The 15,671-nt window shown below is 41.1% G+C and overlaps 1 protein-coding gene across 1 annotated transcript in view; it reads right to left on the reverse strand.

Moving 5' to 3' along the window:
- Positions 1–12,836: 12,836 nt before the first annotated feature.
- SUSD1 (sushi domain containing 1) overlaps positions 12,837–15,671 on the reverse strand; it is a 142,351-nt gene continuing 139,516 nt past the window's right edge. The window contains exon 15 of the mRNA XM_036856666.1: positions 12,837–12,891. Coding sequence (XP_036712561.1) covers positions 12,847–12,891 — 45 coding nt within the window. The 3' untranslated portion in view covers positions 12,837–12,846. The remainder of the gene's footprint in view (positions 12,892–15,671) is intronic.

Consider the following 15,671-nt stretch of genomic DNA (forward strand, 5'->3'; position numbering starts at 1 on the left):
AGAGGGAATAATTGTTACATCTCCTCTGGTAAAGTCACCTTATCAGCTGTGGCCCTGGTGACTGGATGCCTGAGGCTGGAGCATTCAGAAAGGGTTGAGGGATGGCTGCAAATCTGCCCGTAGCATCTGCTGAAGCATTTGTCAGCTCTGCTCATCCGCCTCTGCTGGGAGCCCCTCCAGGCCTCCTTCTTACCCTGGCATTTACAGTCCCACCTGGTCCAGTTCAAACTCTCCCCTCCTCTCCTGTTGGGTGGTCCCACCACAGCTATGATCATGTGGTGGTGATGCAACTGTGAGGACCAAGGTGGGGGTCAAAGGGAATGCTGCTGGTTCTCAGGACTGGTCACAACCCTCAGGAGAAAGAGGAAATGCTGGGGCAAAGTGCTCGTTTCCAAAGCCAGGGTCTCATCTTGCCCCCAGTGTGACTGCCACAAACAGAGTTTCAGCAATTTTTGGGGCCTCCTGTGCTCTAGGCTCTGGGTTGGACTGCAAAGGGTACTGGGGCAACTGATTCCTAAAAAGCACTTTCAAGGCACTATCTCATTTAATTCTTACATCTCTAGGCACAGAGAGCATTAATGGAAGTTTTCAGATGATGAAACTGAGGCCTGTAGATGTTAATGATATGTTCGTGGTCATACAGCTAGTTTTGGAACCAGAATTTGAACTTGGTTGAGCCAGTTCTTGCCCAGGATGGCTTAGCAGGCGTAGACTCAGTTCCTGAACTGAGGAAACTCACAAGAAATGTATACAAATTACCAGAATGTGATCATGTGTATCAGAGTCCAATGAGGATTTACGGGATGGAGAAATCACAACAAAACTTTAATTTGGGAGAAATGGTCCAGCTGTCTGAGGAAAAGCAATCAGGATATTTGAAAGTATGTTTGTTCTGAAAAATGTTTTTAGGTGGACCTGCAAGCTGAATAAACAAAGTTAGACTTCCAGGGATGGAGAGGAAGGTGAACAGTTAAGTTACGATCTGATGGTAGGATTTGGATGTGCAGAGATGGAAGAGACCTATGAGTGTTACTTCCAAAACAGGATCTGTGAAACAAAAGCCAGGAAGGCCTATGAGATAAGAATGAATTTATAACACAAACCTGAACGTGCAAGAAAGATCATATTGTTTATCTACTTTACATAAAATTACTGTAGGGGTGACACTGAGCCCTATTGCATTCAGCTGTCGGGAAATTAAATTTCAGAGATTGAGAAGGTTCTCTTCCCTCCCCGCCTCCCAGTCCCATCCCCACTCCCAGAGCTAATGACCAGGAGTCATGATGTGAAGCAAAACATTCAGGAACATCTCTGGGCATAGGTGTGCCTCAGGGGCCAGCAACTTTTTCTGTAAAGGACCAGAGAGAAAATATTTCAGGTTTTGCAGGCCAGACAGGACTGTGTCACAACTACTCAACTTTGCCACTGTTGATTGAAAAGAGCCAGAGACAATAGGTAAATGAATGAGCTTTGTTGTGTTCCAATAAGACTTTAATTATGGACACTGAAATTTGAATTTCATATCGTTTTTATATGTCATAATATTCTTCTTTTAATAGTTTTCAAATATTTAAAAATATAAAAAATGTTGTTAGCTTATAGGTCATACAAAAACATGGCGGGCCAACTTTGACCTATGGTGCAACCCCTTCTCTACATGGTTTCCACCAAGATGCCTGTAGACCAAGCTTACACAGATCGTTAAAGTTGGGTGACCCAGTTGCCCCATGGAAATCTTTGCCAGGGCCGAGAGCCTTGGTAGCCAGAGTCCGGAAGACCTTCCTATACTTAACATGGAAATGTCATCTTCCTGGGGTTCTGTGGAGGACGGGCCACAGAGCCCATTACTTACAAAAACTGCAGACATCCATTTCTTCCCTTGGGGAAAAATCTTTGCTTTTTCACAGCCAGGAACTGTATCCTTCAAGCCATTCTACGGCTCCCTTCCCTAGCATTGTATGCTCAATCCTTCAGGACAAAGGAGAAAGTCAGAAAGGGAGGTGGCCTGCAGACAGCTTCTTCTTTAGGCCCTGCGGCAAGGGAGCACAGAGACTTGGTTACCTGCTGGAATGTTGAGTAAGGTACAAAGGAAACAAAGACGAATACCTAAATAAATGATTCTGTCTAGGCCCAGAGCTTTCTAGCCCAGGAGCAAGTTCAGGCCTCTACATTCCAAGCTTAAAAGATCAGGCTGTCCCTCCAGACCTCAGTGGGTACTGGTCTTGGGTGCCCTCAGAAAACCTCTGAAGGGAGGTCAGGATCCTGGTGATAAAGAGGAGAAGTATGTGATTTGGACTTCCCCAGGACACCAGACTCCACTGAAGATGACTCAAGGTCTTGGCTTGGAAGCAACTTAGCAATTACTTTGAACCAGCCACTGGTCCTACCAGCCGCCCACTTCAGGAAGTCTTAGGATATCTGTGGTACAAAGAACAAACACCATCCGATTTCCACTTTCCCCGCAAAAGTTTTTGTTTCTACTTTGGGTGAATTGCTTAAGGTCTGTGGGACTTTAGTCGTAATTCCAAGAAGGAGAGGTCACATGCCACTTTGGTTCTGAAATTGTCTCCAATCCCCCAGCCTAAAGTCGCCTCTTCCCTCCCGATTTCAAAGCACACATGTGTCCATGTCATCGTCATCCCCTTGGCCTATCTCAGACCCCTGTGGTAGCAGAACTGGCTTCAAGCATGGTTCCTGCAGCCACCTGCTCCCCAGTAAGACATCCAGACTTACTGGAAAAGAATGTTCTGTACACAAGGCAATTTGAGATAGGAAAAGTCATCCTCGGAGGGTAGGGATCCGGTAGACATCCAAGCCCAGGAAATGCAAGCAGTTTGCTGGGAAATCACTCTTGTAAAGAGTCCACAGGAGGCAGGGGTCTACTGCCCAGACTTGAATGTCATTGTGTCAAGTGCAAACCATCATCCAGGTTGATTTCTCGCTCCTTATCTGTACACCCATCAACCTTTGACGATAAGCTCATTTTTTATGCTCACATACATCAAACAGGAAGGACTCAACCAGGCCTTATTAAATGGACGAATTAATGAAACTCACTCTCAGGAGCTGAGCCAATATTTGCCTAATTTCCCCCACAGCTCTAGAGAAAGGACATTTTATAATATAGCCCTATTATAGAGCTGTATAAATTCCCCTGGCTTTACTTTTTTTTTTTTAACTTGACAAAATGATTCTTAAGTTCAAGATGGTTGCCACACAACTGCTTTCAAGACAGGAAGAGGCAGAAAGAAGAGGCAACAGCCCTCTTTGAACCCTTTATCAGTAAAATAAAAGCTTTCCCAGAAACTCCCCTCGTAGACCTCACTTCAGCCTAATTGGCTAGAACTGTATCCTCTGTCCAACTGGGGCGACAAAGGAGGTTGGGGGTGGAGGCCTTAAGTGTTCACTTCTCCAGCCTCTAACGAAGAGGCGATGGAGGATTTGGATGGGGATAGGAGGAGTCAACATGAAATTCTGCCACAAATCGCTAAACAATTTTGAAAAATTAAAGCACCGAAGGGGAAACTAGCTCTGTTGTCTACTAAAATATGTTATAAAACCACAGGAATAAAATAAGTGGTACATACAAGATTTAACAGAAATACATAGAAAAGAAGGCATTAGCCCAGATCTTAGTATATGTAACAATTCAATATATGATTGTTTTATTAAAAATTTTGTCACCCCCTGAGCTGGATGATGAAATATGCTTGATGCTGAGCAAACTTTTGAGACTGAATCGGCCATAGCTATCGTTGGAGGGAAAAGTAACCCAGAAGAGGAGAACTCACCATCTACTGCACTGATAGGCTAGACCCCCTCCTCCCTTTGAAACTGACAAAGCGTGAGAAGGGGATGCTGGCACTAGCATCCAGGTGATGTTTGAAGATCCCAGAGTCTACGGCTTCTATCTCCCCTGCAACGAGGTTGAGTTTTCCAAGAAAATTGAAGTGGGAACTAAGAACAGTGGGGACTTCAGAGGAAGTAGGAAGAAGAGCTAAAGAGAGTTTAAGGAAAAGAGGGCTCTGAGTGGAGAACTTTCTTTCTGAAGGTAGTAAGGACTTGCCCCTTAAGTTATGCTAGAGAAATGAGTCACCTGAAGAAAGTCTCAGTTACTGCTCCTGAGTAAAAGAGTAAATTTACTCTTCATTAATAGATCTGTGAGTATCCCATTACAGGCCAGCATGTGTTTGGTCCGTGCGAAAACTCTGAGCAGAAAATTCTAGGCGAAGAGAGAGCAACCATTATTATGCCACTTTGTCAAGCTCTGGTAGAAATGATCTTTAAAGTTCATCAATCCCCTTATCAATCCCCTTTTATGGATGATGATGATAAAAATAATAATAGCAGCTAACATTTCATGAGCATTTAGTATGTGCCAGCATTATGGATTATGTAATTTAATCCTCAAAACCACCCCATGGAATTCAGAATTCTGCTGTTGCCAGCCTTTTTTTTTTTTTTTTTTCCAGATTAGGAAGCTGAATGTGTTAAGTTAATCACCCAAGACCACCCAGCTAGTAAGTGATGAACTCAGGGTGCAAACCTTGGTGGAGAGACCCCAGACCTCATGCTCCTAACCCTCATTCTGCTTCCTTTGACAGAACCGCAGCTGGCAGTGAGAGATGAGATTGACAGCAGTAGAGATGGTTCCCCCTGGAATGAGAGATCATGAGGCCAAATATCCTAATTCCCTGCCTCCTTCCATCTCATAGGTTAATACAAAACACCCACTTGTATAAAAACAAGGTCCACTGCTGCATTCAGGATCCATCCAGATTTACAGTGTTTCAAGTGCTCTGGCAAGAACAGGGAGGAGCAGATGTTTTCTAAATTCCTCATATTCAATAAGGAAAGCACATTTCCCTCCTTAAACCCCATCGTTGACAAACAGGGAATTATAGCTTAATGACTGCTTCCAAAAATCTTAGAGGAAACCATAAGCAGAATTTAAAATGTGATCTATGACACCCAAAACCTAAAAGTGACACAGAATAGTAAAATGATAGACAAAGAAATCGGAAGCAAATGCAAACTAAATGCAAGTGGAGACTATAGTTTTTTTTTTTTAATTTATTTATTTTATTTGTTTATCTTTGGCTGTGTTGGGTCTTCAGTGCTGCGCGCGGGCTTTCTCTAGTTGCGGTGAGCGGGGGCTACTCTTCGTTGCGGTGCGTGGGCTTCTCACTGCGGTGGCTTCTCTTGTTGCAGAGCACGATCTCTAGGCACGCGGGCTTCAGTAGTTGTAGCTCACGGGCTCTAGAGTGCAGGCTCAGTACTTGTGACGCACGGGCTTAGTTGCTCCGCGGTATGTGGGATCTTCCCGGAACTGGGATCGAATCCGTGTCCCCTGCATTGGCAGGTGGATTCTTAACCACTGTGCCACCAGGAAAACATGACAAAAATATAATAAAAAGTAGTTATTATTTTAGATAAAGTAGAATTCAGAAAAAATAATCAAATTGTAAAAAGGTACATAATTTATAATAATTTATAATTAATATTTAGTAGTCATTATCTTTTATGTATCAAATAACATGACATCAGCAAGTATAAAATAAAAATTGCAGGAAACTTTTACTTAAAAAGTTTTTAAAGTATTTCTACTTAAATGACAAATGTGACAAATTTGTCTACTTAAATGTGACAAATCAAGCCTGCAATAACAGAAAAAGAAGCAAGGAAAGGAGGAACTGAATTATAAACAATAAGATGAAGATCAATTCAGAAGAGTATGTTGTCTGTAAGATTTGTTTCAGGGCCCTCTGACATTTAGCACAATTGAAGCTGCAGCAAAGATCCTTGTACGTATATAAATACTTACATACCAGTGTCCTTATTTCTTGGAGGTGGATTCCCAAATGTGAGATTTCAAAGCCAAAGATAAATATGTTTTTAGTTGTAATAGATAAAGCTGGATTCCATTCCTAAAGATTGCAGCAACTCACGTTCCTACCATATCATTGGTGCTTTAATGTTTTGCCAATCTAAGTGAAAAATGATATCTCATAATTGCCTTAATTTGTATTACTCTGCCTTCCACATTTATTGGTCATTTGCATTTGTTTTTCTATAAATTTCCTGTTCATGTCCTTACCCACTTAAAATTTGGCTTCTTGGAGTATTTTTCTATTAATTTGTAGGAGCTCTCTGTATATTAGGGCATTACATCTCTATTATATGTATTACTAATATTTTTTCCAACCTGTCATTTGTGACTTTGATTTTGACTTTGGTTTTGGTGTTTTTCAGTATATGAAACAAAATTTTTAATGTAGCCAAGCACATCTGTGTTTTCTTTTATAAATTCTGGGCTTTCTGATTTGCTTAAGAATTCTCCCCTTTTCTAAGTTCATGTATGAGGTCTTCAAATTTTCTTCTTTTTTTTCACATTTAAAGCTTATATAAATCAGAGATATACTTACCGTATGTGATGTGTCAGGAAGAGGTCCAATTTCATTTTCCTCATGATGCACAGCCAGTAAATAAATAGATGGGCGCTTTTCTCACTTAATTAATTAATTAATTGATTTTTAATAAATTTATTTATTTTATGTATTTATTTTTGGCTGCATTGGGTCTCCGTTGCTGTGCGCGGGTTTTCTCTAGTTGCGGTGAGCATGGGCTACTCTTTGTTGCTGTGCACGGACTTCTCACTGCAGTGGCTTCTCTTGTTGCGGAGCATGGGCTCTAGGCGCACGGGCTTCAGTAGTTGTGGCTCGCGGCCTCAGTAGTTGTGGCTTGCAGGCTCTCGAGTGCAGGCTCAGTAGTTGTGGTGCACAGGCTTAGTTGCCCTGCGGCACGTGGGATCTTCCCGGACCAGGGCTCGAACCCGTGTCCCCTGCATTGGCAGGCAGATTCTTAACCACTGCGCCACCAGGGAAGCCCCCACTTAATTTAAAGGCCACCTTTGTCCTATGTTAATTACTCACAAGTACTCAAGGTTATTTCTGGACTCAATTATGCTTCTAGGATCTATGTATAGATTCTAATGTCGAGTACATATTGTTTTTATTACCATTGCTTCAGAGAATTTTAAATGGTGTTAAATAACAGGTTAGGCAAAATGAAGAGTGAGAAGCTACTGGATTTGGATTTTGGTCCCAAAACCATTGATCACCTTTGTGAGTGCAGTTTCCACGGAGATATGGAGATTGAAGTTAGCTATGGTGGTGTCCAGGAAAGAATGGAAAGTATAGATAGTACTCTTGAAGAATTTAGCAGTGGGAGGATGGAAGAAGGTGGTATGGTGGGTTGAGTGGAAAGCAGGAAAAAGGAAAATGTTTTAAAGCCCAGGGAAGATTTGTACGTTTGTGGCCCAGAATAAAGGAATCAGTGGAAAGAGCCTAACGGATGACTGAGGATCCACATCTACCAAAGAGTTATAAACATCCCTAAACTTCTTCCCAAAAGAACTAAAATAATGTGATTATCAGAAAATGGTGTTACTTAGTTTCAGGCTCCGTATAATGTGTATTGCCATTAAGGTTTGCCATGTCTCAATTCAACATTAAGCCCTACATTAAAAGAATAAATGAATGAATGAATGAATACATAAATACAATAAAATAAAATCAGCTATATCCTCCCTATTGGTGGAAACAATGACAAAGTTAAGTACGATTCTGAGGACCAACACTGGGGGAGGAAGCTGTTGGGAGGAGGCATCACAGGGACTCTGCTTCCTGATAACCAAGGTAGTAAGAATGGTTTTACCTAACATTTGCCTGTTCCCTTTTATTCTGTTCCAAACAGGATTAAACCTGCACCCTGGGGCTCTGGGCAGTGGTTTCCAAACTCAGCTGCACAGTAGAGTTACCTGAGGTCCTTAAAAAAAAAAATCTCAATGCCCAGGTGGCACTCCAGACCGATTAAATCAGAGTCACGTGAGACTTGTGTCAGTATTTTTTTAAAGCTTCCCAGATGACTCCAATGTGCACGAAAGCTTGTGAACCACTGATCTGGGGCCTTGGAATCAGCTGACAATGTAATGTTGTTTTCTGAAACTGGGACATGTGAGCTTTGGCAAGGTATAGTGTGAAGAAATATTAGAGACAGATGACCAAGACTGTGTCATGGGACAGAACATAGTCTCTGCAAGCCAGTTTACTTAGAATGTCCTTCAAAGAAAATGCTATTGATACTTTGAATGGGGGTGTTTTCCAAGGGGGGTTTAACATGAGCAGGAGTCAGAGTGTTTGCATAATGGGGTGCTTTGGTCACTGTGCAGGAAAAAAAAAAGTTTTAAATATCACAGGAAATGAAAGAGAAGCTACTTCTGATATGGAGTTGAATGTGAGAATTTAATTACCAAGAACAAGAAAGGAGTCATTCATTTTGTAGTTTCCTAGGAAGCAAACTCATTTATTTTTCAACTCACCCAGCAGCTAGCATGTTGTTTAAAACAGCTGCCAAGAGGCATTTAAAAATTAACTGTACAACAAATTGTTTTGACACACAAGCACCTAGAAAAAACACATGTTCACACCCACCTTAAAATCAGAGTTTCCAAAACTAAAATCATATTTACTGGGAAACAAAATGAGTCATACTGAAATTTGAAAAAACAGAGCACTAAGGTGTCACGCTGACAGCTGAGAAGCTAAAAGAAATATTTGCTAGTGTTTGAATGTTATTTCCAGGGGTCAGTCTTTTTGTGATCTCTTAACTAGAGAACAGGAAATTGAGTTTCTCACCCAGAGAATCCTCTAATAATGAGAGATTTTTGCTTTTACGTAATTGTGTGTACACAAAGAATTTCCAAGCTTAAGATTTTTTTTTTTTTAAATTTTGGCCGCACCCGAGGCATGCAGGATCTTAGTCGCCTGACCAGGGATGGAACCCATGCCCCCTGCAGTGGAAGCGCCGAGTCTTAACCACTGGACTGCCAGGGAAGTCCCCAGGCTTAAAAATTTGCAGTACAAAGATCTGGGTTAGAATTCCAACTCTGCTAGGTACTGGTAGGTGACCTTGGATAATGATTTAACTGCTTCTAAACCTCAGTTTTATCATCTTTAAAGTAGGGATAATGATAATTATGACGATGATACTTAGATACCCACAGCATATGTTGTTCACAAAATGCATAACTCCACGCCTAGCACAAGATAAGCATTTAATAGATGGTGATCATCCCTCTAGCCTTATCCTATTTATAAACTAAGAGACCCAGAGAAATGCCCTTATCTGTCACTATCTGTTATGTAAAGCTCATATAGACACAGATGAAATGTTTTGGCTTTAATAAAATACACGTGGTGGGGCCACTGGGGTAGACAGGGCAGGGGGCTGGAGTTGCCAGTTGCCTGTCCTTCTCTTTTTTTTTAAATTTTTTAAAAATTCATTTATTTATTGGTTGCATTTGGTCTTGGTTGCTGCGTGTGGGCTTTCTCTAGTTGCTGTGAGCAGGGGCTATTCTTCCTTGCGGTGCGCGGGTTTCTCATTGCGGTGGCTTCTCTTGTTGCGGAACACGGGCTCTAGGCATGCAGGCTTCAGTAGTTGTGGCACGTGGGCTCAGTAGTTGTGGCTCACGGGCTCTAGAGCGCATGCTCAGTAGTTGTGGTGCATGGGCTTCAGTAGTTGTGGCGCACAGGTTTCAGTAGCTGTGGCTCACGGGCTTAGTTGCTCTGCGGCATGTGGGATCTTCCCAGACCAGGGATCGAACCCATGTCCCTGCACTGGCAGGCAGATTTTTAACCACTGCACCACCAGGGAAGTCCCTGCCTGTCCTTTTTTTTTTTTTTTTTTTTTTTAATAAATTTATTTATTTTATTTTTATTTTTATTTTTGGCTGCGTTGGGTCTTCGTTGCTGTGCGTGGGCTTTCTCTAGTTGTGGCGAGTGGGGGCTACTCTTCATTGCGGTGTGCAGGCTTCTCATTGCAGTGGCTTCTCTTGTTGTGGAGCAGGGGCTCTAGGCACACTAACTCAGTAGTTGTGGCTCGCGGGCTCTAGAGCACAGGCTCAGTAGCTGTGGTGCACGGGCTTAGTTGCTCTGCGACATGTGGGATCTTCCCAGACCAGGGCTCGAACCTGTGTCCCCTGCATTGGCAGGCAATTCTTTACCACTGCTCCGCCAGGGAAGTCCCCTGCCTGTCCTTTTAATGGAAATTTAAAAAAATATTTGTAGGAAATATTTACTAAACTAATCCCAAGACTCCAGTCCCTTGGGTATTCTGGGATTTGGGGCCAAGCGCAGTCAGGTGCTCTCACGTGAGTAGACGGAGCAGCGAACTGGGCTCTGCCTTGGGGCTCATGGTCTGATATGAGAAATAACTCAGGTAAATTAATAAATAGGGTGATTTCAGGAAAAAAAAGACCTGTGGTTTCATTTAGACATGCAGTATTCTGAATCTTCACTCTGATTCCTCAGCTGGGACTACTCTCCTTCTGAAGTCCTGCTCCTCTGTCTTGGTTACCCTAGTGCCCTATATCCAGTGAAAAACTAAAAATACACTGAGTATAAACTATTGGTTTATTTTAAAATTTTCCAGATTCCCTTGGAGACATACCATCTCCCATCAGCATATCAGCTCATGCTTGCTTTCTCCTTAATCTCTGCTGCCACCACCATTTCCATAATCCAAACTCCTTTAAACCTCAAATGCCCCATCTTCAGTGCCACCAGGTACTGCCTTTTGGGACATTCATTATTTCAGTACTATTTTCACAGTCTTTCCTTCTGCCCCAGATTCCTCCATCAATTCATGGCTTTTCTAATAGTTTTTCACACTCCCAAATATGGGGACCCTCATCTTTACTTCATTTTATTATTTTTTTAATTTAATTTTCATTTTATATTGGAGTATAGTAGATTTACAACTTTATGTTAGATTCAGGTGTACAGCAAAGTGATTCAGTTATACCTAGGGCTTTATAAACACCTAAATCTCAAATTTTTCAAATATTGCTTCTCCTCCATTCTCTTTATTCTCTCTTCTGAAATTCTGATTATATGTATTTCAGACCTTCACATTCCACCTCCGTATCTCAATCCCTCTTTACATTTTACACATCCTTTTCTGTCTGTGCTTTAGATCTGTCTTCCTGGTTTGCTAATTTTCTCTTCAGCTGTATTTAATATTCTGTTTAACCCATCTACTAAGAAAGGTTTTTCTAAAAATATTTGTGTTACACCGCTAAAAATTATATTTGATTAAAAAAAATTTTTTTTTCAGCTGCTAAAAAAGCCATATGGGGGCTTCCCTGGTGGTGCAGTGGTTAAGAATCTGCCTGCCAATGCAAGGAACACAGGTTCGAGCCCTGGCCCGGGAAAACCCACATGCCACGGAGCAAGCCTGTGCGCCACAACTACCGAGCCTGCGCTCTAGATCCCATGCGCCACAACTACCGAGCCTGCGCTCTAGATCCCATGCGCCACAACTACCGAGCCTGAGCTCTAGAGCCCGTGCGTCACAACTACTGAGCCTGCGAGCCACAACTACCGAAGCCCGCGCGCCTAGAGCCCGTGCTCCGCAACAAGAGAAGCCACCACAATGAGAAGCCCACGCACCACAACGAAGAGTTGCCCCCACTCGCAGCAACCAGAGACAAGCCCGCATGCAGCAACGAAGACCCAATGGAGCCAAACATAAAATAAATTTATTTAAAAAAAAAAATGATGGCAGAAGTACATGTTAACCCCAAACCCTACGCCAACACAAGCAGGAACGAAAATGAACCAAAAGCAAGGAAAAGTATTAATACTTTAAGTAGGCTGTAGCTGGGAAAGGCCTCAACACTATACACCCTGAAGAACGCAGCCTTTATAATGCCGTTTGGAACAAACTGATTTGCATGACCTGACAGCAGTTTCTAGCTTGTGACCACAGTGCGGTGTTACTGACTGTAACTGGAGTCAGTTCTGAAGGTTCCCACCAGTATGAGTCCTGAGGGCATGGACTAGCTGCTGGAAGAATAAGAAACACTCCCACTGGGGCCCATTGACCCATCATTGATTGCTAAGGGACCCAGTGTTGCAAGAGATACTTGCCTGCCAAGCACATCATTTTTTCTCTGTCATCATTTCCTATCAGATTGGGGCAGTGTCTAGAGGCAAGGACTACTTCACAATCCCAGAGAACATTGAATAATCCTATGCTGACACATTTGGAAAACTAGATGGGAAGAGATGCATAATTACTATCTATCTACATAGCTGAAGTAGCATATTTTAAATGTCCTCGGCCAGAGAAAGAAGGAATTCTTGCCAATTAACAAATACCAATGTACTGCTGCTTTGAATAGGTAACGCAGGAGAGAAAACTAGAGATATCAAAATTGATTTTTAAAAAGTTCTCAAATAAAGTATTGGGTTGGCTAAAAGGTTCCTTCGGTTTTTTCTGTAAAATGGTCTAACAGCACTTAGTTGTCTTTAACTTCATTCGAAACAATTTTGTTAGATTGTATGTGACAGCTGTCATATCAGCGTGCATTTAAAAAAAGACATCGGAATTGGTGAATTTTTGTGTAGCCATTTTAATATTGAAGATGGAAGAAAAAAAGCAACATTCTTGGCATATTATGCTTTATTATTTCAAGAAAGGTAAAAACACAACCAAAACGCAAAAAAAGATTTGTGCAGTGTATGGAGAAGGTGCTGTGACTGATCAAATATGTCAAAAGTGGTTTGCGAAGTTTCGTGCTGGAGATTTCTCACTGGATGATGCTCCACGGTAGGGTAGACCAGTTGAAGTTGATAGCGATCAAATGAGATATTAATTGAGAACAATCAACATTATACCATGCGGGAGATAGCCGACATCCTCAAAATATCCAAATCAAGCGATGAAAACCATTTGCACCAGCTTGGTTATGTTCATCGCTTTGATGTTTGGGTGCCACATAAGCTAAGAGAAACAAACCTTCTTGACCTTATTTCCACATGCGATTCTCTACTGAAACGTAACAAAAATGTTCCATTTTAAAACAAATTGTGATGGGCAAAGAAAAGTGGATACTGTACAATAATGTGGAACAGAAGAGATCATGGGGCAAGAGAAATCAACCACCACCAGCCACACCAAAGGCCAGTCTTCATCCAAAGAAGGTGATGTTGTGTATATGGTGGGATTGGAAGGGAGTCCTCTATTATGAGCTCCTTCCGGAAAACCAAATGATTAATTCCAACAAGTACTGTTCGCAACTGAAAGCAGCACTTGACGAAAAGCGTCCGGAATTAGTCAACAGAAAACACATAGTCTTCCATCAGGATAATGCAAGACCCCATGTTTCTTTGATGACCAGGCAAAAACTGTTACAGCTTGGCTTGGAAGTTCTGATTCACATGCTGTATTCACCAGACATTGCACCTTCGGATTTCCATTTATTTTGGTCTTTACAAAATTCTCTTAATGGAAAAAATTTCAATTCCGTGGAAGACTGTAAAAGGCACGTGGAAGAGTTCTTTGCTCAAAAAGATAAAAAGTTTTGGGAAGATGGAATTATGAAGTTGCCTGAAAAATGGCAGAAGGTAGTGGAACAAAACGGTGAATACATTCAATAAAGTTCTTGGTGAAAATGAAAAATGTGTCTTTTATTTTTACTTAAAAACCAAAGGCATTTTTTTGCCAACCCAATATTAACAAATAGAATCTGGGAGCAGATTTAAATAATAATTTACCATGACTATGACTGTGTATTACAAGAATGCAAAGGTGGCTAAATGCTTGAAAATTTGTATTAATGTTGACCAAAGGGGGAAAATCATATAATCCCATGGTAGATTTCAATAAAACATTCATAAAATTTAATGTCCATTCTTGATAAATGTTCTTTGTAAAATGGGATTAGGTGAATAATTTCCTTACTATCAAAACATATCTTATACCAAAAGCCAATATCAAGCTTAGCAATTAAGCACTTATAATTTCTATAATATGACATTGCTTTTATGTGATAGACATTGCAATTAGACAAAAGAACAAAATAAGAGGTTTAACTATTGGAATGAAGAAGACAAAATTATCATCATTTGCAGATAATAGAAAGCATAAGATTCAGCAGAAAATTACTGAAAATTAAAAGAGTAAAAGAGAGTTGAGAAAGTTTTGATGATATAATATTAATATTCAAAAATCAAAAGTCTTATAATGTATAAGAAATATAACCCAAATTTAATCCATTTTAAAAGTACAAAACATAAAATTATACAAATAAATTTGAATTATGTGAAAAAAAGAGAAAATTACCAAGAAATAGAAGATAATATATGACTAAGTGAAAAGGCATCCCCTGTGAGTGCACAGAAATATTCTCATATAAATTCTTCCAAAATAATCGAGAAAATCCCTTTTCTGGTCAAAATCCCAACATGATATTTACAGAAAGAAGCATATTTCAAAGTATTGTATGAAAAAAATGTGGTATCTCAAATCAATGGTGATTGGGAAAAGATAATCACATAAATAATTGTGCTATTTTAACTGCAGTGAATAGTGTGAAAGAAAAATACAGGTTGGTGTGAAATGTTTTAAATAAAATGTGGGTTCTTGTTTCATTCATTACACAAAATAAATTCCAAATACAGCAAATGTTTTAAAGTAAAAACCAAAATTACATAAGAACTAGGAGAGAGACTGGACAAATATTTTTATAATCGTGGGTGGAAAGTCTATCTGAACATGTCATGACAGCCGGTGATCACAAACAAAAGATTAATAACCTCAACTATGTAACAGTGAAAACTTTCCAATGGCAAAAACAGACAAGAGCCCTATAAATAAAGTTGAAAGACAAAGGACAAATGTGGGAAAATATGTGCAATACAAATGACAGACAACTTGCTGCTACTCTGGTATGAAAAGAGTTGTGTAGTCATTGAGAAAACATCATTATTCCTCCCAAGGGAAAAAGTATCGGTTCTTTAGCTGATAGAATTTTTCTCCTGTCTCTACTGACCTGTTCCCACAGACTCTGAAGATGAAGGAAGAGGGATGACCAATGGCAGTTCCTATCACTCACTCCTGCCAGGATTGTTCCAGCGCCCTTCACACACACACACACACACACACACACACACACACACACACACCATGTGAACATACCATACACACATACACCACACAATACACACATGTGCACATACAACAGACAACACACACATGCAGCCATGTACCATACACACACCCCACATGAACATACCACATACACACGCACCACACAATACACACATGTGCACACACAACACATATGCACACATGTACCATACACACCCCATGTGAACATACCATACACACATGCATCACACAATAACACATGTGTGCACACACAACAGGCAACATAAATATGCACACATGTACAATACACACACACTCATGCCCTTTGGGCAATTTATTGAGGAATCACAACTGCCTGTTTGTGGTGTGTACCTTCCAGGAATACTGTTCAGCTGTTTCTAAGCTTTGCATTCTTTCTGGATCCAGACATTGCCCTGGGATGTGGTCGTGGACGGGACATGTCCTGTCTGCCCCAGAGTGGATTCAGTGCCTAGAGGAACACCGCAGCCTATTTCCCAATTCCAGTCACTGGAAAGGCTTTCCTCCCTCTGCAGAAGGGCTCTGCTTTTGTGAAACGAAGCCAGAATGAACAGTGAGCTGAAGCCCAGTCCTCCTCAGGTTCTGCCATTAGGTGGTCTTAGTCCCCGATGGTTTTAGGAAACCCCCTTCCCTTCCCA

The sequence above is a fragment of the Balaenoptera musculus genome, chromosome 6 (assembly GCF_009873245.2).
Source record: "Balaenoptera musculus isolate JJ_BM4_2016_0621 chromosome 6, mBalMus1.pri.v3, whole genome shotgun sequence".
NCBI classification, from domain to species: Eukaryota; Metazoa; Chordata; class Mammalia; order Artiodactyla; family Balaenopteridae; genus Balaenoptera; species Balaenoptera musculus.